This window comes from Lynx rufus, unplaced genomic scaffold, assembly GCF_022079265.1.
Source record: "Lynx rufus isolate CCGP_SWC_20201006 ecotype Redwood Valley unplaced genomic scaffold, mLynRuf1.p SCAF_9, whole genome shotgun sequence".
Taxonomy (NCBI): Eukaryota; Metazoa; Chordata; class Mammalia; order Carnivora; family Felidae; genus Lynx; species Lynx rufus.
The window spans coordinates 64,384,435-64,407,794 of NW_025814897.1; the positions used below are offsets into that span (position 1 = coordinate 64,384,435).

General features: G+C 40.8%; 1 protein-coding gene and 1 pseudogene across 1 annotated transcript in view; one reads left to right on the forward strand and one right to left on the reverse strand.

Annotated features, from left to right (window-relative positions):
• Positions 1-355: 355 nt before the first annotated feature.
• The window catches only part of SYT9 (synaptotagmin 9), a 150,512-nt gene continuing 127,507 nt past the window's right edge, over positions 356-23,360 (forward strand). Inside the window, exon 1 of the mRNA XM_047072010.1 lies at positions 356-500. Within this exon, the coding sequence (XP_046927966.1) occupies positions 356-500 (145 nt within the window). The remainder of the gene's footprint in view (positions 501-23,360) is intronic.
• On the reverse strand, positions 7,567-7,939 carry LOC124504986 (ubiquitin-like; annotated as a pseudogene).

A 23,360-nucleotide genomic window follows, 5' to 3' on the forward strand; every position in this document is an offset into this window, starting at 1 on the left:
CCCAGCCCGCGGCGCGCGCCACAGACCGGGCCCCGCCCCCCGGCGGCCGCGAGTGGCGGGCGGGGCGCCGGGAGAGAGGCGCGCGGGGCTGTGCGGCGCCACCTCCCCTCCGTGCCGGGGGAGGGAGGGACGGAGCGGACGGGCGGGAGAGAGAGAAAGCCCGACCGACCGGCAGCCGAAGAGCTGCATGCAACCGGTGGGAGGCCCGGCCAGCCGGGGCTGGGGCTCGGGCCGTTTCTTGGCGGCTCCCTGACGGAGAGCGCGGACGGCCCGGAGGCGGCGGCTCTGAGCTGGCAGGCGGAGGGTTGTCTCCCGCGCCCGCCTGCCCGGCTCGGTCCGAGGATGCGGGGGGGCGATGCCCGGGGCCAGGGACGCGCTCTGTCACCAGGCGCTGCAGCTGCTAGCCGAGCTCTGTGCCCGTGGGGCCCTGGAGCACGACAGCTGCCAGGATTTCATCTACCACCTGCGGGACCGCGCCAGACCCCGGCTTCGCGACCCAGGTGAGTGCAGCCGCCGCTGCTGGGCGCGACCGGAGGGCCCTGTGCTGGGAGTTGGGGCCGCACCGGGGCCTGAGGCAGAGGAGCGACGCGGACTGGGGGAATGTGGGGGGTGGCCGCCGACCTAGAGGAGGGGATCAGGAAGCGGCTCGCCGTGGCCTGATGCTGGACCCGGGCGGGGACCCGGGCAGAGGCTGCTGCGCGGAGGCCGGGTCCGGGGGGACTGGGGCAGGGCTGGAGGGACCACGCCCGCCACCTGCGCTCCGGTCGCCCTCGCTCCGGGGGGCGGCTCCCGAGCTCCCGGCTCCGCGTTCCACTTCCCGGGCTCTGCGCTCCGGCCGAGGGGAGGCCGCGGCCGCTTCTCCGCCGTGGGAAGGGGGACGAGGCCGGAGGAAACTCTGGGAAGTTGGGAGTTGGGGACGGCCCCGGCTGCGGCTGAATCCCACTGGGCACTTCCCACTCTTTCTCTTGAGCGCCCATTTCCCTTCCCCGGTCTAGGGTGGGAAGGGCGGGGCGGGATCTGGCTCGGGGCCGGCTACGGGGAGCTCCGGGTCCTGGGCAGCCCGGCCTGAACCCGTTCCCGGCGGGTCGTTTGGCGTGGAGGCGGCCTGGGCCTGGGCGCCCGGAGCTACCAGCTGCCGCCGCCGGGCACAAACGGGTCGGTGGTGGGCTTGCTGGTCATGGCTGGGGCACCTGCACTTATCCCTAAGTGGAAGTTGCACAGCTCCTAACTTTGGAAAGTTCGTTTATTTTGGCATTTGACCAATTAAGGTTAGAGGAAGGAGTTTTAGTGGAGCCATTTGCTTTTCCTAAGGGCCCTGGGTCTCCCACATTTCATCCACTGCTGTTTACTGGAAGACACAGTCCAAATGTTTACTTGAGATTCTTCTTACCTGGAGAAATCATTTTCTCGAATATTCTCTCAACCTAAATACAAAAAAAAAAAAAAAAGTATGCGTTAAAGATGGGATGAGAAAATGGCCTTTCCCCTTGATGTTCCTGTGTATAAATATTGGAAAGGAGCTATTGCTGTGCAAATTATCCAGTACAAATTTACCTCATTTTAAGCCAATCCATTATATAAAAATCTGCTTGCACAAAGGATAATTATTTGATTTATAAAGAGATACACAGCGAGTCTGACTTACATAGCATTTCCTTGATAGTATATTCAAAATGGGTCGGTGGGGTGAAGACAAATCATCTGCCAAAAGTTTATATCAGATTTTCCCTACTCAAAGTCTATTTTTCTATTGAAAAAGAAAGATTATTGTTCCCTGTTGCCTGTGGTTACATTAATTAAGTTTATCAGATGATCACTAATGTGTTACTTCAAACTGCAGAATTAAGTCAAGAAATACTGTTGATCCCAAACAATTTCCCTGGAGGTTCAATGCCCAGCCTTTGTGTGGCTTCCTGCTGGCTGTGATGTGCTGCACAGACCACAGATACCAGTGAGAGCTCCTTGTTTCGTGAACTGGGAGCCCTGGATGATGTCCTAAGTGGGGAAAGTTCTCTCCTTGAGCCATGGGAACAAGAAAATTATTTAGCATGCTTCACCCAGAGCAAGTATTAGTGTTGAAATGTCCCACTTCCTTGCCTGTGACTGTGCCACAAATTCCCATTGTTATCCCACATAAGTCCTCTCCTTTGGCTTTCTTTATAAGAGAAGATGAGTGAGGCCTCTTGCTGAGTCCATGTTTAACACTCCACATCTTTTTGGCTGATTTTATGCCTCTGCTTCTTTTAATATATAAGCTGGATTCCATGTTCTTGGGCTTTGCTTGGCCCCTGCACTGGGTTGCCCTTGAGGAAGAGTCACAGAAAAAAACTCCTTGCAAGAAACAAGTCTGATAACTTGGCTGAGAAGAAGCCACAGTTAAGAGCATGCCCTGCCAGTCCTTGAGTTCCTAAAAGGGCTATGGTGCTTTCCTAACTAGGGCATGGTGGTTTCTAGGTAGCCCATGCCTCTCTGGATCTTTGGTTCAGGCTGGAAGCAGCCTGCTCCTGAGGCAGGAGTGGAGCACTGTGAGCATGGGGTGAGAGGGACGGAGGCTAAAGCCCACATCCAGAGTGCACCCTCTCTCCCAGGGCACTTCAGCTCAGGCCAGATCTCTCTTCACTTCCCTCCTTCCTCTCCTTGCCCACATTAATTCTTATATTAGATGCATTTATCTCTATCCCTCTGAAGCTGTTTGATTGTCTGAACCAAGAGTGGCTTTCATTTCGAGCGCTAAGAGCTGAGTGGCTTGAGTAGCTGCATTGCACAACACTGCACATGGTGCCCCGGCGATTGTCTAGTGTGAACCAAAATAAGCATACACACTGGTCCTGGGACACGGGTCCCCGACAAAGTCCTCTCTGTAAATGAATGACTTCCTTTTCTGCAAAGGGACTCAACTGAATGGCATTTGCCAGCTTTCTCTGTCCATTGTCTATCCATGCCTACTTGGTGGTAGTTAGATTTTCTCAAGCTCCACTGAGGAACTTTGGTTTTAGAAGAAGAACACAGATATCATTCCCTGTGGGGAATTATGCAGAGGGACACTGCATCTGGGATATTTGTTCATTTTTTTCAGAGGTGGACTATGCGTGGGTCACAGATCAGTGGCCATCCAGAAGGGTTATTCCCTGCCCAGGTAGCTGGGGTGCTCTGATGTGGGAGTACAGTACCTAGTCTCCCCTGACTTGGTGTTAAGAGAGGATTTGATGAAAGTGCAGTGTTAAAAAGTAAAGCTGAGTCACATTTGGATCTGGAATGCCTCACCCAGGCTTTCATCTGTATGAACTATGAAAGTAAAGTGCTGATCTTTAAGCTGAGTGTGAGCACTTTTTTTTCTCCATAGAGAGCAGTTAGAATCCTTCTGTTAAGTGTCTTTATGTTGTTTCATATATTGGGGATGTGGGACATAAACTTGCAAATCCCAGAGTGTAGCCTTCATGACAGAGGGAAGAGCAAGTACAAAGGTCCTGAGATAAGGGCATCCTTGATGTGATTCAAAGAACAGTGAGTTTAAGGGTGGCTGGAGAGAAAAAAAATTGAGAATGATGAGAAACATGGTTGAGGGCTGGAGGGGAAAGATCACGTAGGGTCTTGTCAACCAGCAGAAGGACTTTGGATTTTACTCTCAACGAGAAGGGAGGGATTGAGCAGAGAAGTGGCAGCAATGGGGCTCTTTGATGAGAAAATGCTGTTGAAGAACAAGGGGAGAGACAGAGAAACTTGATAGGAGGCTGTTGTCATGATGCAGACAGAGTGGGAAGTGGGTTGGCCAGCGTTGTCATAATGGAGATGGTGACAAGTAACTGGGTTGTGGGCACATTTGAAGGTAGCTACGCTAGGATTTGTGGATGGGATGGATGTGTGGGGTGGGAGAAGTGGAGTCAAAGAAGACTCCAAGGCTTTTTGACCGAGGTTACCTCCATTTACTTCAAGGGGTGGAGGGAAGAAGGAAATGAGGTTTCTGTGTTACTAAAAAATATTTTTTTTAAATATTAAGTGTGTGATGTCTCTCAGTTCAACAGTCGCCTGAAACATGAATGTGTTCTTTAACAACATCAACTGGTCTATGCTCACATTTTGTAACTGGAGACTTCACAGTCTCTCCTCAAGAGGGCCGATTGATTGTAGGACAGCATTTATTGTTAGAAGATTTTTTCCTGGTATGGAATGAAGAGTTCTGTTTAACTTTCACTCGTGGACCTTGGTTGCATTTTTTTTCCCCCAGTTAAAAACAATTGGTTTTTTCCTTTGGCTGTAAGGAGGTAGAGATGTTAGCTTTTCTTAACCCACTGTTTCCACATCTGGAAAAGAAGGGAGGATTGTGTCATGTAATTCCTAGGTTTTAACCACGTTGTATTATTTTCCTTATAAGCCTTTTCTTCTCTAGGATGCCAACCGTGTCCATGCCAAACTCTTTATGTAGGTCATTTCATTTAATCCTCATGATGTCTTCTAAGACCTTGCTGCTCCAAGTGTTCATCTGTGGACCAGCAGCATCAGCATCATCTGGGAGCTTATGAGAAACACAGACTCTCAGGCCCCACCCAGACCTACTGCACATGAATCTGTGTATTAACAGGATCCTCAGATGATTTATAGGCACATTCAAATTTGAGAAGCATGGCTAAAAGAGATTGGTATTTATGAATAAACTGAAGCTCAGAGCTAAACTAGCAGCAAGGCCATGGGTTCCACTTGGAAAGGGTTGAGTCTAAGTCAAAGTAGCTTCTTAGGTAAACACATTACATGTACTAAGAATCTGAGAGTTATTGTCAATGAAAATTTCCTAGGTCTTTTTTCATAAGAGCCCCCTTCAGACCTCCTTTGTCTATTGCGTTCTTCTATAAAGGATTTAGTCTCTTACTGTAGGTTAAATTCTACGCAGTTGTAAAGATTCAGCTTAATTTTTAGGTTTTATGTTGACATTCCAGCTTTGTGTTTCTAGAGATTTTTCTTCATTTTGTGGTCAGGGTGTGAAGAAGAGCCTTATGGCTCATCATTAGTGACTTCTCTTTTCAAGTGGACATTGACCTTCTCAGGAAAAGTTCTTTCTAAACAAATGGTTTCCAACCTTGGCTGCACATTAGCAACATTTCGGGAGCAAACAAATAAAACAAACAAAGAGTTACCAATGACTGAGCTTTACTCTAGACAAATTAAATCTGAGTCTCTGGTGGTGGGGCCTGTTATCAGCATATTTTTAAAGTTCTTCTGTTGATTCTAAAGTGTTGATTCCAAGTGGAGGACAACTGTTGAGACCATCAAGCAAAGGATTAAACCACCTAATCTGCTCAGCTCAGCTCAGCTCAGCTCGTATTTCTTTCCTGAAAAATTAGGAAAGATGCTATGGAAAGTCAGGGGTGTGGTTAACGGTTGCCATACACATCAACTGATTCTTTATTTTCCTTTGATAATATTGACCTCAATTTTTATTTTGAGGTTTCTGTAAAAATCTAATGAGATCCGTTATGTCACCCAACTTGGGGGGCTGGGGGTGGAAAGAAGAACAAACTGAGAAAATCGTGTCCAAGTAGTATTTCATTAAAAAGTCAGAATGTGGAACCCTCACTAATGTCAACTGGCACTGAATTAGAATGAAATAATTTATTAGAAGATGTACATATAAGATAATGATTAAACATAGTTTCTAAGGGAAAACTTCAAAATAATGAGCAAGATTAAATATTAGTCTTATTAAAAATTTCACAGATAGTCAAAAGAGAGTTAACCTTAGAGCACTAGATTTTTATGAATAGACATTAGGATGATGATGCACAATGGGATTAATTTTTAAAAATTAATGATAATTGCAATCAGGAAATAGAGAGTCTTCTAAGGAATGAGTGGCATATTGGTTGCACAATATGTGAAGATAATTTGCATTTGCTTCAGTGACATTTGAGGGCTTCTTCATAAATATTTTATTTAAACAAGTGTGTTTTCATCTCTGTGGGATTCTTCTACATGGACCAGTGAGTGGTTTAGTCATGAGGTAATTATCAAGAGGGAAAAACAAAAGCAAACTGTGGTAAAGGCATCACAGGCTGTCCTGTGGCCAGCTGCCTCTTTCAGAATAAACAATCAAAAGCACAAACTTTTTGATGTGGGCTAACCTCTCAAGGAGAAATTAAGCTGACACCTAAGGGAAATCACCTAAAATGCCCTGTTCTGTATAGAGCATAGACTTTTCTTTCATGGTGAAAGCATATCGGCACGTTTGTGTTTGTGTGTGCACATGTACTTTCCTGTATGCTTGGCCTAAAAAAATTTGTAATCCCTCTTGACTGAGTTACTTGAAGGACCAGACAAGTTTACTTGCTAAAGTGTATAGAGAAAGGGGAGGAGCTTAGAGAGAGGCATAAGTGGGAGAGCAATCTCACTTTTAAATGGATTAATATGGAGGGTGCTTTTTTACTTTCTAAATGAAATCACAATTTAAGCCATAATGTGCATCACAACTTTTTCTTTTCAGTGTTTTGTTGGGGTTAGTTCTAGGAATGAATTTAAACCAAAGCAAACCCTTAATGACTAGGTTTTGCAGATCTCCATGAAATATTCATGTGTCCTTGTGCGTGTATTTTATCACACAAAAACTTTTATATCAATATTGATGGAACTGCACCTGAAGGGGGAAAAAAACTCAGCCAGGAAATCAAGATGACAAAGTGGAATAAAGAAAGAGCTTTAGAGTCAGAATCTGATCTTGCTCGTACTAGCTTTATGACTTTGAGCAAAATATTTAACTCTTCACTTTGTTCATCTATTAAAATGGGCGTGGAAGACTTCATGGGAGCACCGTGCCCAGACTAAGTGCTAGATTTTGGTGGTCCTGGTATTTATCTGTTCATGCTTCTTCTCAGCTGTGATCCATGGGCATGCATGTGTTTTACCCATTTCTAATCACTCATAGACAAAAGTTTCCATTCTACTTTTTCTGTATGCTTAGCATTTTATCACTGCTCGTATGTCCCTAGGTGGATCTCTGTGTCTTAGTTTCCTCATCAGTAAAATGGATTACCAGTGTTCGGATAAAATATAGGATTCCCAGTTCAATTTGAATTTCAGATAAACAATGGGTAGTATTGCATGGGATAGACTTATACTATATCTGTCATTTATCTGAAATTCAAATTGAACTGTACCCCTTATATTTTTATTTGCTAACTCTGGAAACCCTATTATAGTATTTATCTCACAACACGTGTGAAATACTTACCATAGTACCTGGCACATAATAAATGTTCAATATATAGTAACCATTATTACTATTATATTTTTCCATGTTGAACAGTCATTATTGTGCAATTTTAATGATGACTATATATATTCCGAAGAATAGGTAAATCTTTTTCACTTGACCATGCTTTTTGGCCATTTCTAGCTTCTGATTTTTCATTACTATAAATACTATTTTGTATCTATAATATCCTACTCCCTTTGGGAGATTTTCTTCTCCCTTTTACTGCTCTAGTCAATGCAAAGGAAACTATGTTGAGGCTCCAGGGCCCTGGGGCTTTGGCAGGAGGACGACACCCTGACAGCAAAAGGAGAGCTGGTGGAGGGGCCTCAGTAGACCTTCTTCGTGGGGTGCAGGCTGTGGGGGTGGCTGCACTTCTTAGGGCAGTCCAGTCCAGTATCTGACTCTTGCAGATACAACTCTTACAGTTGTATTCCTGGGCCAGCTGGTGGAGGGAAGGCTCAGTGATGCCATCCCGCAGGCGATGCAGTAAGTATGGGGTGGACTCTTTCTGAATATTGTAGTCTGAGAGAGTGTGGCATTCTCCAGCTGTTTGCCCACAAAAACCAGATGCTGCTGGTCAGGTGGGATGCCCTCCTCGTCTTGGATTTTGACTTCAACATTCCCAGTGCCGTCATCGGGTTCAACCTCTAGGATGATGGTCTCGCCTGTCAGGGTCTTCGCAAAGGTCTGCATGTCTACATCTGCCACAAGACTGCCGCCACTGACCGGCTCAGCTATGTCCTTAAAGAGGAAGAAGTGGAATATTTCTTAATGATAAATTATCAACAATGAGTTCAGATTGTTTTCCTGTAAATTTTCAACTTAAAAATAAAATCTTCCAGTTATTTTACCAGCAAAAGATGGGCTTATTCAGGAAAGAATTGCCACATGGACAAACAACCTGTGGCAAAACCATGGGAAATCTGGAGAACAAAGGTACACCTTTTTAGGGAGAAAAGGGATAAGTTGGGAAAGCTGTCATAAACTAAAAGTCCATTGGAGTAAACTGGTGGCTTCTCATTGGCTGAGCTGTTGAGTGGTGTGGGGGTAGGAAAGCATGTCTTCCCCAGGTGGGATAGCAAAGTAGCATCCATGTGCAAGATCAAGTCCATCTCTTCCTGTTGGATCTGCAGTGGTAGGGCATGGGAGGTCCCCTTCCCAAACCTCCTGACTCCATTTTAGTAAGGTTTTCCATTATTTTCACAAGATCTATGCCAACTATCCCTGCTACATAGCAAACCCACTAGCATTAGATGGTAATAACGTGAAGAAAAACCTGCTAATTTAACAGGTTTTAAGTGGCTTCCCAGTTGTCGTTTCATTTATATTTTTTTGTTGGTGTTGGTGCAATTGAATATTTTCAATGTTTTAAACCTACTTTTGTTTCTTATGTGAATTTTCTGTGTTTGATCTCTATCATGTGGCAGTTTATTTTTTGAGAATCTTAATGTTTTTCCTACTAACTTGCATTAGTTAGAACATAAATATTCTGTCAGATCAGCTCACAGAAGGATTAGTTCACTGTTCAGTGAATGAGCTCTCCTTGTCTGACTACAGTTAATCATTATACTAGACCGATTTTTGAAATTTGAAGGGTGCATCAACAAATTGGGATTCACTGTAATATTCTTTTTTGGGGGAAAGAGGTAAGGTTTAATTGAACAATGTTGAGAATTTAGAGTGTCTCACTTTCTGCCCATAATGGTAAAGAAAAAAATCGACACACTGTAACATTCTTTCCAATGCAAAGTACTGCCTTTATTTATGTGAAATATGAAAAAAATTGTGATGCAACTTGGATCTCTTTTTCTGTATGTTTTCTCTCCCTCTTTCCAACTCGTCTTCCCCTTCCAGCAATTATGAAAACTTTACTCTAGCTACACTGACCAGAACACTCTTTTTTAATTATAATTAAGTTAAATTAAGAAAACATTGGAGTGCCTCGTAATTGCCAGGTACTCGGTTAGGCATCAGTAATTCAAAGACACATTAGACATGGTTACTGCCCCTATGGCTTTGAGATAAAACAATAATTGCAATTAATAAAATGAAGACAGGAAGGGAGATATATATGGGAAACAGTGCAAAGAAAAGAGGAGAGAAGTAATTAGCTGGCTTGAGTGGATCTGCAGAGGATTCCTAGAGAGGTTAATTCTTGGGTGGAGCACTTTGCCTGGAATGTGTGGGTGGGAAGGACATTCTAGGAATTTATAAAGGTCCCACATCAGGAGGAAATGGATCTTTGGTAATAATAGTAAGTAGAGTATGTGTTGGGACTGTTGAGGGAGTAGTCTGTTCTAGTAAACACTGGTCAGATTGTATGCCATTGTCAAAGTCCCACTGAGGACTTGGGCTAGAACACTCTGATGCGGAAATCTTAAAAGAAGTATAATTTACTGTGATGGGTCTAGAGGACTCATTCTCAGCAAAGTACTCTGGGAGATTTCAGGATGGCAAGGTTCTGTGAGTGCCCATCTCTAGTCTCTTTGGTTGCTCATGGGAAATAAGCTCAAGTTGGTGGTGATGCTGCTTTTTTTGTTGAAGGTATGGTCTTGACAGATTGGAGTCACTGAATGATAGATCCCTTGTTTTAGATCCCCAATCATGTCACCCTGAAACCCAGGTATAATTACCTCACATAATTGTACAAACTGCCTTTAACAAATTTAGTCATCTGGTTCAAACATCTGGCTCCAGATATCATTTCAGAGTATGCCAACAGTGACATCTTTCTTCCTTGCCTGGTTATTTAATAATGAAAAAGCAACGTGTTCAGTTACATTGCAACCACACAGTATGTGGATATACACAGTCTGTTTTCTCTGATGTTATAGGGCCCACGAGGGAGTAAGCATGGCAGACCTGCTTAGTGCCCACCAAGCCATGCTGTGGAGATGGTTCTTTATTCTGAATACAGGAGCTGCCAAGTAGTGGGCACAATTTGTTAAAATAATTGAATTGGGGGCACCTGGGTAGCTCAGTCGGTTAAGCATCCAACTTCGGCTCAGGTCATGATCTCACGGTTCATGGGTTCCAGCTCGCGTCTGGCTCTGCGCTGACAGCTTGGAGCCTGGAGCCTGCTTCGGATTCTGTGTCTCCCTCTCTCTCTACTCCTCCCCCTCTCACTCTCTGTCTCTTTGTCTCTCAAAAATGAATAAACATTAAAAAAATATATATTTTAAAATAATTGAATTGAACGCCCTTGGGTGGGTCATACAATTTCCACTTTTTTTATCCTCCCTTACCCCCTCCCCACACACATAAACTTTACTCATTACATTTATAGAATATGCCTGACTACTGAAGACATTTCAGTTTGCATCACCTATAATACTGCAGACCTGCTGAAGGGTTTTAAGCTGAAAATTAAGGTGAGCAGATTTATCTTCTAATTATATCACTCTGGAGACAGGATGGAGGTTGATTGGAGAGATCATGATTGGAGATGCCATTTACTTACTCATCAAATGATTACTGAGCATCCCCTATGTGCAAGGCTCTGTTCTAGGTATGGTATATAGCTAGATATGTAGATACAGTATTGTGTATATAGTAGGGAACCTAACAAAATAAAAAGCTTTCCCTCATGGCACTTACGTGTTCCTGAGAGGAAAATTATAATACATAAATAAGTTAACTAATTACATAGTATGTTAGATGGTAATAAGTGCTAAGGAGAAAAATAAAACATGGAAAGAGAATAGGTATGGGGACCAAAATGGCATCACTGAGAAGCTGATATGTGAGTAAAGGTTAGAAGGAGGTGACGGGAGTAAGGCATGCACAAGTCAGGGGAAGAGCATTCCAGGCAGGTTTAAAGGTTCTGAATCAGGCACATGCTAGGTATTAGCCCAGGGCAAGAGAGAAAGACATAGGCTGGAAAGTGATGGCAGGTGATCACAAGGCCCTATTAGCCATTGTAATGAATACGACTTTTACTCAGAGTAAAATGGGAAGTCATTGAAAAGTTTTAAAGCAGAGCAGTGTAATATCTGACTTAGGAATAGAAAGAATTACTCTGATAAGACTGTAGAAGAGTGAGGGTAGAGTCAGGGAAAACAGTTATTTGACTGCTATCATAATTTATGTGAGAGATAATGGTGGCTTGGACCAGAGTGATGGCAGTGGAGGTGGTGAGAAATAGTCAGATTCCAGGTGGCTTGAAGGTAGAGCTGATAGGAGTTACCAATGGATGGATGTAGGGTATGAAAGACAGCGAGGAATCCAAATGACTCCCAAGATTTTGGCCTGAGCAAGGGAATAGAGTTGTAGGGGAAGTAAGTTTGAGGGGAATGATTAAGGGCTCAGTTTTGAATGTGTTAAGTTGGAAATGCTTATTAGTGAGTCAAGTGGGGCTACAGATTAGTAAGTTGGATATATGAGCCTGGAGTTGGAAAAAGATGGCCTGACTGGAGATATAAATATAAGAATTGTAGGTATAGAGATGATATTTTGAGTGACTCTGGCTGAGATGATCTAGGAAGACAGGAGAGAAGAGGACCACTAGTTCTGGAGGTCTCCATCCAACACTAGGAGGATGGAGAGAAGTCAAGGAACCAGCCAAAGAAGACTAATAAAGAGGGACCAGAAAATCCAAGAGTATTGACCTGAAAGCCAAAATGAAAAGCCAAGGAAAAGGTATATCAAAGAGGAGGGCATAAAAGTCATTTCAGGGCTACCATTAGGTTAAGTAGACTGACCACTGCAGTTAGTAGTGTAGGGGTCATTAGAAATGAAGTTGATAAGCAGTTTTGGTGAAGAGGAGGGAATAAGAGCCTGATTTGTGTAGCCTTAAGAGGAATTGACTGGCAAAAGTAGTAGTTGGTGAGGAAAGTAAGATCAAGGGGTTTTTGTTTTTTGTTCTAAATTAATGTGATGGGAGTGATCTAGTGGAGAACAAAAATACATGATGTAGCACAAAACAGGAGAATTGTTGGAGCAGCATTCTTTTTTTTTTTTTTAAGTTTATTCATTTATTTTGAGAGAAAGCACGTGCGTGAGCATGAGTGAGATAGGGGCAGGAGGAGGGAGAGAGAGAGAGAGAGAGAGAGAACCTAACTCGGGGTTCCATCCCATGAACTGTGAGATCATGACCTGAGCCGAAATCAAGAGTCAGATGCTTAACCAACTGAGCCACTGGAACAGTATCCTTGAGCGGCTATTGGGATATCTTTACTAGGTGCTCGAGGATGAAGTCTAGCCTGCAGATATACATCTAGGAGCCATCAGCATAGAGATTATATGTAAAGCTAAGACATTAGATGAACTTACCAAGGAAGGAATGAAGATTAAAAAGAAGAAGTCAAACTACTAGTTAGAGGTTAGTAAGATGAGCGGGAACTGACAAAAGAGACTGAGAAGGAACAGCAAGTACTGTGGGAGAAAAATCAGGAGTATGGTGGCCTGGACGTACAGAAAGTATTCCTGGAAGGAGGGAGTGATCCTTTAAGTGAAATGCAGCTGATAGATCAAGATGAGAACCAAGCACTGGTTGCATTTAGCAACGTGGAGCTTCATTGATGACCTTGAACTGAGGGATTCTGAAGGAGTTGTGGGCAAGTGGAGTTCATGAAGAAAAGTTGGAGAACATACCCTACATTTTTGAGTTTTATAGTGAAAGAAAAGGAAGGAGAAAATAAGTCAATAGATGGTTTTTAAATAAAGGAGAAAGTGATTACAAATTCGTTTGCTAGAGAGAAGTTAAAAAGGATGCAGAGGATGTGTCCTCAGGCAGAGGAAACAAAAGCAAAAATAACCTGTTAGGACTCTAACAAAATAAAAGGCTTTTGCACAGTAAAGGAAACCATCAACAAAACAAAAATGGAACCTACTAAATGGGAGAAGATATTTGCATTTGATATATCTGATATTGATATTGATTGATATTTTGATATATCCAAAGTAGCTGAAGAACTTATGCAACTCAACAGCAAAATATCAAACAAAAACAAAACTGAAAAAATTCACCATAATCTGATTAAAATGAGCACAGAGGGCCTGAATAGCTATTTTTCCTAAGAAGACATACAGATGGCAAACAGACACATGGAAAGTTACTCAATATCACTCATCATAAGGGAAATGCAAATCAAAAGCACAATGAGATATCACCTTACACCACCTGTCAGAATGGATAAAATCAATAAGGTAAGAAACAACAAGTGTTGGTGAGAATGTGGAGAGAAAGGAACCTTTGTACACTGCTGGTAGGAGTGCAAGCTGGTGCAGCCACTCTGGAAAACAGTATGGAGGTTCCTCAAAAAATTAAAATCAGAATTATTATGTGATCTGACAATTCCAATTCTTGGTATTTACTCAAAGAAAACAAAACAACTTAGTTCAAAAAGATATATGCACCCTTATGTTTATTGCAGCATTATTTATAATAGCCAAGATATGGAAGCAACCCAAGTATCCATTCATGGATGAATGCATAAAGAAGGCATACACACACACACACACACACACACACACACACACACACACACAGAAATCTTACTCAGCCATAGAAATCTTACCATTTGCAACATGGATGGATCTAGAGGGTATAATGCCAAGGGAAATCAGTCAGTCAGAGAAAGACAAATACCATGTGATTTCATTCATATGTGGAATTTGAGGGGAAAAAAACATAAATTAACAAAGAAAAAAGAAACAAAAAAACAGAGTGTTAAATATAGAGAACAAACTGGTGGTTACCAAAGGGGAGATGGGTAGGGGGATGGATGAAATAGATAAGGAGGATCAAGAGTACACTTACCATGATGAACACTGAGTAACACAGAGAATTGTTGAATCATATTGTACACCTGAAACTAATATAACAGTGTATGCAAATTATACTTCAATTTAAAAAAAAGAGATAAAATGATGTAGGGGATTGTATTACTTGAGTGCTGTGCTTGAGTAGGTGGGTTTTTCAACAGTTCATTCATTGTCAGCGAGTCAGGAGTCCAGGTGGGCAGATATGGTTTGGAGATCATATAGAAGTTTGTCTTCTGATTGCTCTCCCATTCTTAGTGAAAAAGGAGGTAGCAAAGTTATCAGCTGAGAGTGAGGATGGGGTGGGAGGTTATGGAGGTTTGAAAACTGGAGAGGTGTAAATGATAGTCCAGAAGATGGGAGAGTAAATGAATCAGGGAAGTACAACGTACTTGCCAGGTGATGTTATGGGCCCACTTGAAGTTCGTGACCATGAATTTGATGTGATACCCACCACCTTAAGCATGAATGTTTTCCCCACCACGTGCACCTGTGTTTGTGCAGGCATGAAGAAACAGGAGTTACGTTTAAGCAAGGTCATGCTGATATATGACAATGAGAGAGTGGCAAAAGAGTTGAGGGTATAAAGAATGGAGGAACTGGGGCGATTGACTCTGGAATCTCATCTGAGTAAGGAGGGGAGAGTAGACATGCAGAGGCAGGAAAGAGATTGGAGGCTTAGAGGATTGTGTGGGATGATTATTGGGAGTACAGTGAAGAAGAAGGACTGCAGTTGTTGTTATTAACCAGCTCTGCGATGTGACTGTGGAATGAGGCCCTAAGGTAGGGTGAAGGACAAGTTATAGACGGAGACAGGGGCAAGAAGACAAAGACCGTGGTTTGGGAAATATTGAATTAACCACACGTTAAGACAAAAGTAGTATTGGAGAGAGTGACACCAAGCCAGGAATGGGAGGAAGTGGGGAAATGGACTGTGGAATATAGATGTCTGTGACAGGGATGGGTATGTGTAGGGTAGTGGTGCAGTCAGGCAATATGAGATTCAAAGCTGGGGGATTTTGCAGAACACCAGAAGTAGTATTAAACTATTAGTATTTAGGCAAAAGAGTTAAAGGAATGTTTTAAGGCAATGGAATGGAGAAGAGGGGATTGATATAAAACATATCTAAGAGGTAAAAATAATCCGTATACTGATATGGAGTAGAGGGATCCTAATTTTCCAATTTTTGGCATAAGTGCCTGGAAGGATGGTCATGTGACTTATTGTTTACTACAAGAAGTTGAGTACGGTTTATGCAAAAAAAAAAAAAAGATTAATTTTAAATGTGTTAAGTTTGAGGATGTATGGAAATCTGATGCAGACATCCAGGTCTGTTGACTGGTGGACCATTGGGAAGAAGTTACTAGAAATCAGGAAGGGTGAGAGATGGTTGAACACTAAGGTCCCTTCCAACTTGAAGGGTTTGGGAAAATGATTCTCAGTTCCAGCTATGCATCAGAATCAATTGGGAAACTTATTTTTTTGTTGTTGTTTATTTATTTTTGAGAAAGAGAGAGTGGGGAGGGGCAGAGAGAGAGGGAGACCCAGAATCTGAAGCAGGCTCCAGGCTCTGAGCTGTCAGCGCAGAACCCATGAGCAGTGAGATCATGACCTGACCCAAAGTTGGCCGCTTAACCAACTGAGCCACCCAGGTGCCCCTCAATTGGGGAACTTTTGAAGACATACTTCCCTGTTCCCTGACTGACTAAATCAGAATCTTCAGGGGTGATGCCTAAAGTGTCTCTATGCATGAGTCTGGTGTGCATCCAGGGTTGCAAATGACATGCATTTATGGCCTTTATGGATTGAAATTACTTTTTACAGCCCCATTGTCAAAATAAATGCTTTAACCATCTGTATAAAACTGTTGTAATATATTAGGCAAGGAAATCCAAGCATGAAAATGCTTTTACTATCTATCATTGATTCTTTTTTTTTAAACCACAGTGGGAGTTATCTCAAATTATTAGTACAGCTTCTGTTGGCACAACTAATAATAAATTCTGTAGAAAATTTTGCTGTAGAACGTGACTGTAGCACCCTGGCACGAACTAAAATCATGGTCTTCTTTTTTGTTAGACATGTAATATGATTGTCATTTATTTTTAATTTAGGATAACCATACTGTAAATAAGCTCTGTAAGAAACTCTAACTAGGCCGTGAGCTTAGAGAAGACACGATTGCTTGATTCCTATACTCTACCACTTGTTCTTGCTGATATGTTCACTTCCTATGAGGAAAAACTCTGGAAATAAAGAAAGAGGTATAAATGGGGACCACATTCGAACCACTTTTAACACTTGACACTGAAAATGTCAGGTGCAACATATTTTCAATTGTGATTTTTTCAAATAGTATGGAAGTCCACTGATGGCATAGCTGGGCCAGCTCTAAATGCTTCCCAAATTATTTCAGAAGGAATGAGAAAACTGTTGTTTGCTATTCTTTAATCTGTTCCACCATGACTGCTACTTTAGATTTAATGTCACTGTAATATACCAAATTTATAGGTCATCCTTCTCCTGGGGCTTTTAAAGTGCTTTGTGTCTATTACTTTAATTTTGGAGGGAGCTAAAACTCATCATGTTATGGAATTTATTTCAGAGAGTATACAGCAAGAGCTACAAAATCTCCCAAAGTGTTTCTTTTTTCCTTCCACATGCTGTTGGGAGAAGCATCCATTGATTGTAACTCCACACTGCTTTAGAGACCATTTATGGGTGGATTACTGTAGGCTTTTCTGGGGGGAAATCTAATCCCCAGAGGTTCAGTTTGAGAGGATCCACTCTGCAGGCCGATAAAGATTTAAATCACAGCTTTTTTTCCCATTACATTGGTTTTTTTGATCTTTTAATTTTTATATTGTATTATATGTCAATGACTCAATCATAGCTGTCTTCCCAGTGCCTCAGTATGTGGGAACTGGGAAGTTAAATTGGACAGATTCACAAAGCAAGGGCCCTATAGCATATTCCTTTATAATAAAAAGAGATGTTTTAGGGCTTGCAGTCACAGCACTAAAGGACAGTCATCAGATTTGATTCAGGGAATGGAGGGAGAAGTGGGTGTTAAATAGTGGCCTTAATAATGCAGCTTAGAACATGGGGAAATGTCAGAGGAGGATCGAGTTGGATGTACACTACCTGATTTTTTAAATGCTCAGGAAATGGTTTCATTTAATGTTTTAAAATAACATGTGCAAAATATCTGTGGATTTTATATTTATCTGCTCTTTTTTCTAAGGCCTCATGCTAATTAAACTAACATTCCTGTAACAAGTATACTGAATGTGACATAAAAGTCATCAAATAAGACTTATTTTAGGTTGGTAATAGTGCTATAAACAATGAAGACCACTCATTAACTTAATGAATCAAGTAGTATTCAAATGTATGCAGGTAAGTTTGTTCAAACTTCCAAGTTAGAAACATCAGAATTATGATTGGAGACCATCATACTTCACCAATAATGACACATCAGTAGACAGTAAGTAGATAGAAATAATCTTGCTAAAAGTTTGATTCATAAATACCTATGGATTTTCTAGTCACCAAAAGAGAGAAAATGTTCATGGAACATTTAAAAAAAATGGTTAAGTACCATATAAAGGGAACTGATCAGTCCATAAAAAGGGAACATTCATTCCAAAAGATCAAAGTTGTAGAGGCCACATTTACTAACCATAATGCAGTAAAACTATCAATGGGTGAATAACAGGTAACAACAACACCAGGAGCCTAAACTCCTGAAAACTGAACTCTTTTTTAGAGATCTCTTTAGTTAAAAAATCAGAAATGGAAACTAAAATTCTAGACATTGAAAATACTGTGGAAATGAAAGTACATATATTAAAACTATAGAGTGCAGTCAAAGCTATATTTAGATGAAAATTCATAGCTTTCATTAATTCTAGTAAATAGAGTGATAGAAAATGAATACACCAAGCATTAAACTTAAAAACCCCCAAAATGTAGGAGCAAAGCGTTAGTAAAACCAAAAGAAAACATTCATGTATTAGAAAGTGAAAAATCAAACACACAAACAAAAGTGGTATTAATAAACAAAACTGAGATATGCTTTTTTTTTGAAATATACATAAGTAAATATTTTGTTGTTCTGACCAAGAAAAAAAATGAGAAAACAAATACAGAGTAAAAAGAATGAGAAAAAGGATTTAATGACAGATATAGAAGAGATTAAAAAACATAAGAAAATTCCATATATGCCAATGATGTGGAAATACAAATTGAGTAGAAGTTATAAAACATCTCAGAGGAAGTATAGAAATATTTAGAAGAAGCTGAATGGTGGACAAAGAATATTTGACACACAAAGTTATAGGCCCACATATTTGTATAGGTCAAGTCTATCAAAATGTCAAGTAATCCATCATCTTCTTCTTTGTTGGAACCATAATAGTCTTTGCAAATTTGTTTTAAGTTCTCATTGCAAAACATTTTACGTGAGCACAAGAATTAGATAAAGGTCACTACCACTTTCATTGTCCAGAAAGAGTCACTGTTACTTCGTTTTACAGAAGTGAAATTGCTAGATTTAAGCTTATGCACTTTGAATATTCAATACAAAACTACCAAGTTGTCCTCTGGGAAGAATTAAAAATTCACATAATGTTAAAACTATTCCATAGCATAGGGGCACCTGGGTGGCTCAGTTGGTTCACCTCAGAGCCTGGAGCATGCTTAGGATTCTGTGTCTCCCTCTCTCTCTGCCCCTCTCCCAGTCATGCTCTGTTTCTTTCTCTCTCTCTCAAAAATGAATAAACATTAAAAAAATTAAAAAAACAAACAAACCCTATTCCATAGCATAGAAAAGATATAGAAAGCATTCCAGTTCACTTTATGAGCCTGATATCAAATCTAACGAAGACAATAAGAAGAAAGTTCTTTAAATTAATTAATTAATTAATTATTTTTGAGACAGAGAGAGAGCAAGCCGGGGAGGGTTAGAGAGAGGGGGATAGAAAGAGAATCCCAAGCAGGCTCCTCAATCTCAGCACAGAACCTGATGAGGGCCTCGAACCCACAAACAGTGAGATCATGACCTGAGCCAAAATCAAAAGTCATTTGCTTAACCGACTGAGCCACCCAGGTGCCCCAAGAAAAAAGAACTTTATGCACATTAAAAAAAAAAAAACTCAATTAAGCACATAAATGCCCAAGTTGTATGTTAAGTAATAGTAGAATAAATATAGCTTTTTAATGATATACTGTGACCCAGTGGAATTTTCTACTGGGTGTTTACTTTGAGGATATAAGAATGGGAAAGCACTAGGAAACCTATCATTCATTGTGTGAATAGGTTTTGGGGTGTGTGTTTGTGGGTGTGTGTGTGTGTATAAAATACATAAAGTTATTTAAGTTTATTTTTGAGAGAGAGAGGAGAGCATTAGTGGGGGAGGGGCAGAGAGAAGGAGAGAGAGAACCCCAAGCAGGTTCCTTACTGTCACCACAGAGTCCGACACGGGGCTCGATCCCTCAAACTCTGAGATCATGACCTAAGCTGAAATCAAGAGTCGGGTGCTTAACTGACTGAGCCACCCAGGTGCTCCTAAAATTATTTAAGTTTTGATAAGGTTTACACAAAAGTAACATAAACTTTTCCTATTTTTTCTCAGTCTCCATCCATTCCTTCATTAAAAAAAAACAACTTCACTGAGGCATATTTTACATTTTCTATAATTCAGCCACTTTTAAGTGTACAATTTAGTGATTATTTAGTAAATTTATGAAGTTGTGCAAGCATCATTATCAATCATTTTAGAATGTTTTCATTGTTCCAGTTAAATCCCTCATGTCCATTCACCATTACCTGGTTCCAGAAGACCTCTAATTTACTTTCTGTCTCTATCAATTTGCCTTTTCTGGATTTCAAATAAATGGAATCCTGCAATATTTGATATCTCTTTTGTGACTGGATTCTTTCACTTAGCCTACTTTTTTTGAGATCCAGCCATGTTGTACAATGTGTCATCAATTCTTTTTTATTACTGGTTAATATTTCATTATATGGATATACCACATTTTATTTATCCATTCACCAGTTCATGGACGTTTGGGTTGTTTACAGTTTGGAGCTATTATGAATAATTGATACTAAGAACATTTAGGTGCAAGTCTTTGCTTAGATGTATGTTTTCATTCCTCTTGGGTGCATACCCAGAAGTAGAATTGCGGGGTCATATGATGACTCTACATTAGCATTTTGTGGAATTGCTAAACTGTTTTCCGAAATGGCTGCACTATTTTACATTTGCATCAGTAGTGTGTGCGGGTTCCCATTTCTCCACATTCTCAGCAACGTTTGTCATTATCTTTGTTATGATAGCCATTCTAGTGTGTGACATGGTGCCTTATTCACAATACATGATAGGTTTTTAGAGAAACAAACAAACATAATCACGTCAGATGATGCCATAACAATTATATGATAAAATTCAATATTATTCTTTGTTAATACCTGAGGGGAAAAAAGCTGCTATCCTAATATTAAGTATGATGATGACAACAATGGTATTAACGATTACATTATAACTAGTAACAATAATAATATTGATGAGACATAATAGAACTTGAGACCAGGTATTACTCTAAGCTTTTTATATAATAACTCATTTATGGGGCGCCTGAATGGCTCCGTCGGTTGAGCGACCGACTTGGGCTGAGGTCATGATCTCGCAGTTTGTGAGTTTGAGCCCCGCGTTGGGCTCTGTGCTGACAGCTCAGAGCCTGGAGGAGCCTGCTTTGGATTCTGTGTCTCCCTCTCTCTCTGCCGCTCCCCCGCTCACTCTCTGTCTCTGTCTCTCAGTAACAAAAACGTTAAAAATTTTTTTATAATAGCTCATTTAACACAGCCACCTTGGGGTAGGTTCTAGTGTTATCTCCATTTTACAGAAGAGGAAGCCAAAGTGTCGCGTAAGTGATGTGTCTGCCTCCACACAGCCAGTTAAGTCTTGGAGCTGGAATTGGAATGTAGCCATTCTGGATGCAGAGTCCACCCCATCAAACTTTACAATGTAACATGGAGAACCTCATTTCATCTGGGCCCTCAGTGCCTTCTGGTAGTTCTTACTTGTCATCTGGCTTCTTCCTTGCCCTTTTCTCCCTCCTCTCAAGCTCTACCTCTACCCTCAACTTCCCACTTCTCAGAGAAAATAAAGACTATGCAAAAAACCAGACAAACCTAATAGAACAGAAATAGAGTAACATGGCATTATTGTATTTAGTAAACATAGCATTTCAAATCATTGGGGCGGGGGGATGGATTATTCAGTAAATAGTGTTGAGAAAAACACCGTATTTCTGCTCTATACTCCAAATTTGTCATGTATTTTAAATTTTCTAAAAAGTAAAACCGTTAAAATTTTAAAGGAAATTGTAAGATAACCTATAATTAGGATTCTCTACATGTGACAGGAAAACATTAATAACAGTGGCTTAAACACAGAAGGTACGTTTTTAAAGTTCTTTCCCATAAATATACCTAGAAATAGGCTTCCTAGATCTGAGAGGCTCCAGGTAGTCATGAGACCCACCTTCCTTCTGTCTTTCTATTTTGCTTTCTTTAGTGCATGGCTTATAGCTCGAAGTCACCACATGGGGTAAAATGGCTTCTGGAATTCCAGCACTCACATTTACATTCCTGGGAGAGACAAAAGAGTCCACCTCCAGCTCCAGTCTGCTCTTCCTCAGTAACCTTTTTGGAAGTCCCTGTCAACACTTGTGCTCTCATCTCTTGATCCGAATTTAGTCCCACGGCCATAACCAAAGTTGGGAAATGTAGTCTTTTGTCTTGACATATTGTCAAGACAAATTCCAAGTGCAATTTAAGTTTTATTGTTTTGGGGAAAAGGAAAAAATAGATTTTGGGTGGCAACTACCAGTTTCAGGAATAACTTAGGTAGCTGAAGCCTTCCTTGCATGACCCCCAAAGCCAATAACCATAAAAGACAAGCTTAACAGATTTTGTTTTTTTTATTTTTTGTTTTTTTTTTAAATTTTTTTAATGTTTATTTATTTTTGAGACAGAGAGAGACAGAGCATGAACGGGGGAGGGTCAGAGAGAGAGGGAGACACAGAATCGGAAACAGGCTCCAGGCTCTGAGCAGGCAGCACAGAGCCCGACGCGGGGCTCGAACTCACAGACCGCGAGATCGTGACCTGAGCCGAAGTCGGACGCTTAACTGACTGCGCCACCCAGGCGCCCCAAGCTTAACAGATTTTGGCAAGCACAATAGCAGCAGTGTTTTCTTTTGCAAAAGTCATTGTAAACAAAATGACGGCAAATCACAAAATGAGACAGAATAATTGCAGTGAATGACATATAATTAATATTCTCAAAATGTAAACAGATATACTAATTAGTAACAAACTTGATTGCCTGTGCCTTTTGGCAATAAAGTATCAATTCTTTGGTTCTTCTGTAGATGTATATTATAGACTAAACAAAACTTAATCTTCTGTTTACTTTAAAAAAAAAAACATGACCTTTTAGCAAGGGGAAACATTTTTTTGTTTTGGGTGTTTTTCTCTTCCCTTCAAGGGCACGTATCAGGCTTATCTGTTTAATGCTATCCTCTATTAATACATGTACATTGCTGGGCTGTTTGATTTAGGACAGATTCAGCTAGATTACCTGAATGCTCAATTAACTGCTATGGTGAGAATCATCTGCTTTCAGATTGATAAGAAGATCAAATCAGTAGCCATTCTTAGTTCAGTGTTTCATCAGCAGTGAATTAAAGTGAAACCATTAGCGGTCATTTTTCTAAATACTAATCATTGAATTCAAATCCTAGAAAAAGCCTTGCGTGTTTTTAATAGTTATTATAGATTGGAATGTTTTTAACTGAGTTCAGGACTGAGGGACATCGGGAGGGGATACTGTTTCTGGCCAGATTACTTAGACAACAATAATTCTTCACAGCTTTCTGTTAATATCTTCTGATTAACAAGCAAGTTGGAGCCAACTGATTTCGGCTGTTTGGTATCCTTGGTAACCACTGTTAGATGATGAATTGAATCAGTCAAAATTAATTTCTTGTGAAAATGTGCTTCCATGAGGAACTATTGACTTTGATGTTTAGATGCACAAGAAATGTGTGTATGTGTGTATATATGTGTGTGGGGTGTGTGTGTATGTGTGTGCATATATGAATATGTTTACATGTGTATATATCTCATCAGATGTAAAGAATATTTGTAGATAAAAGTGTGCAAAGCCTAGTAAATTCAAAAAGTAGGGAAGATGAGGAAAGGCTGCAAGGGCTCTGCCTTTAAGGATTTTGCTTCTACCTGGAGAGGGAAGACTTAAAATGAAGGAACCAGAGGCATAATAGC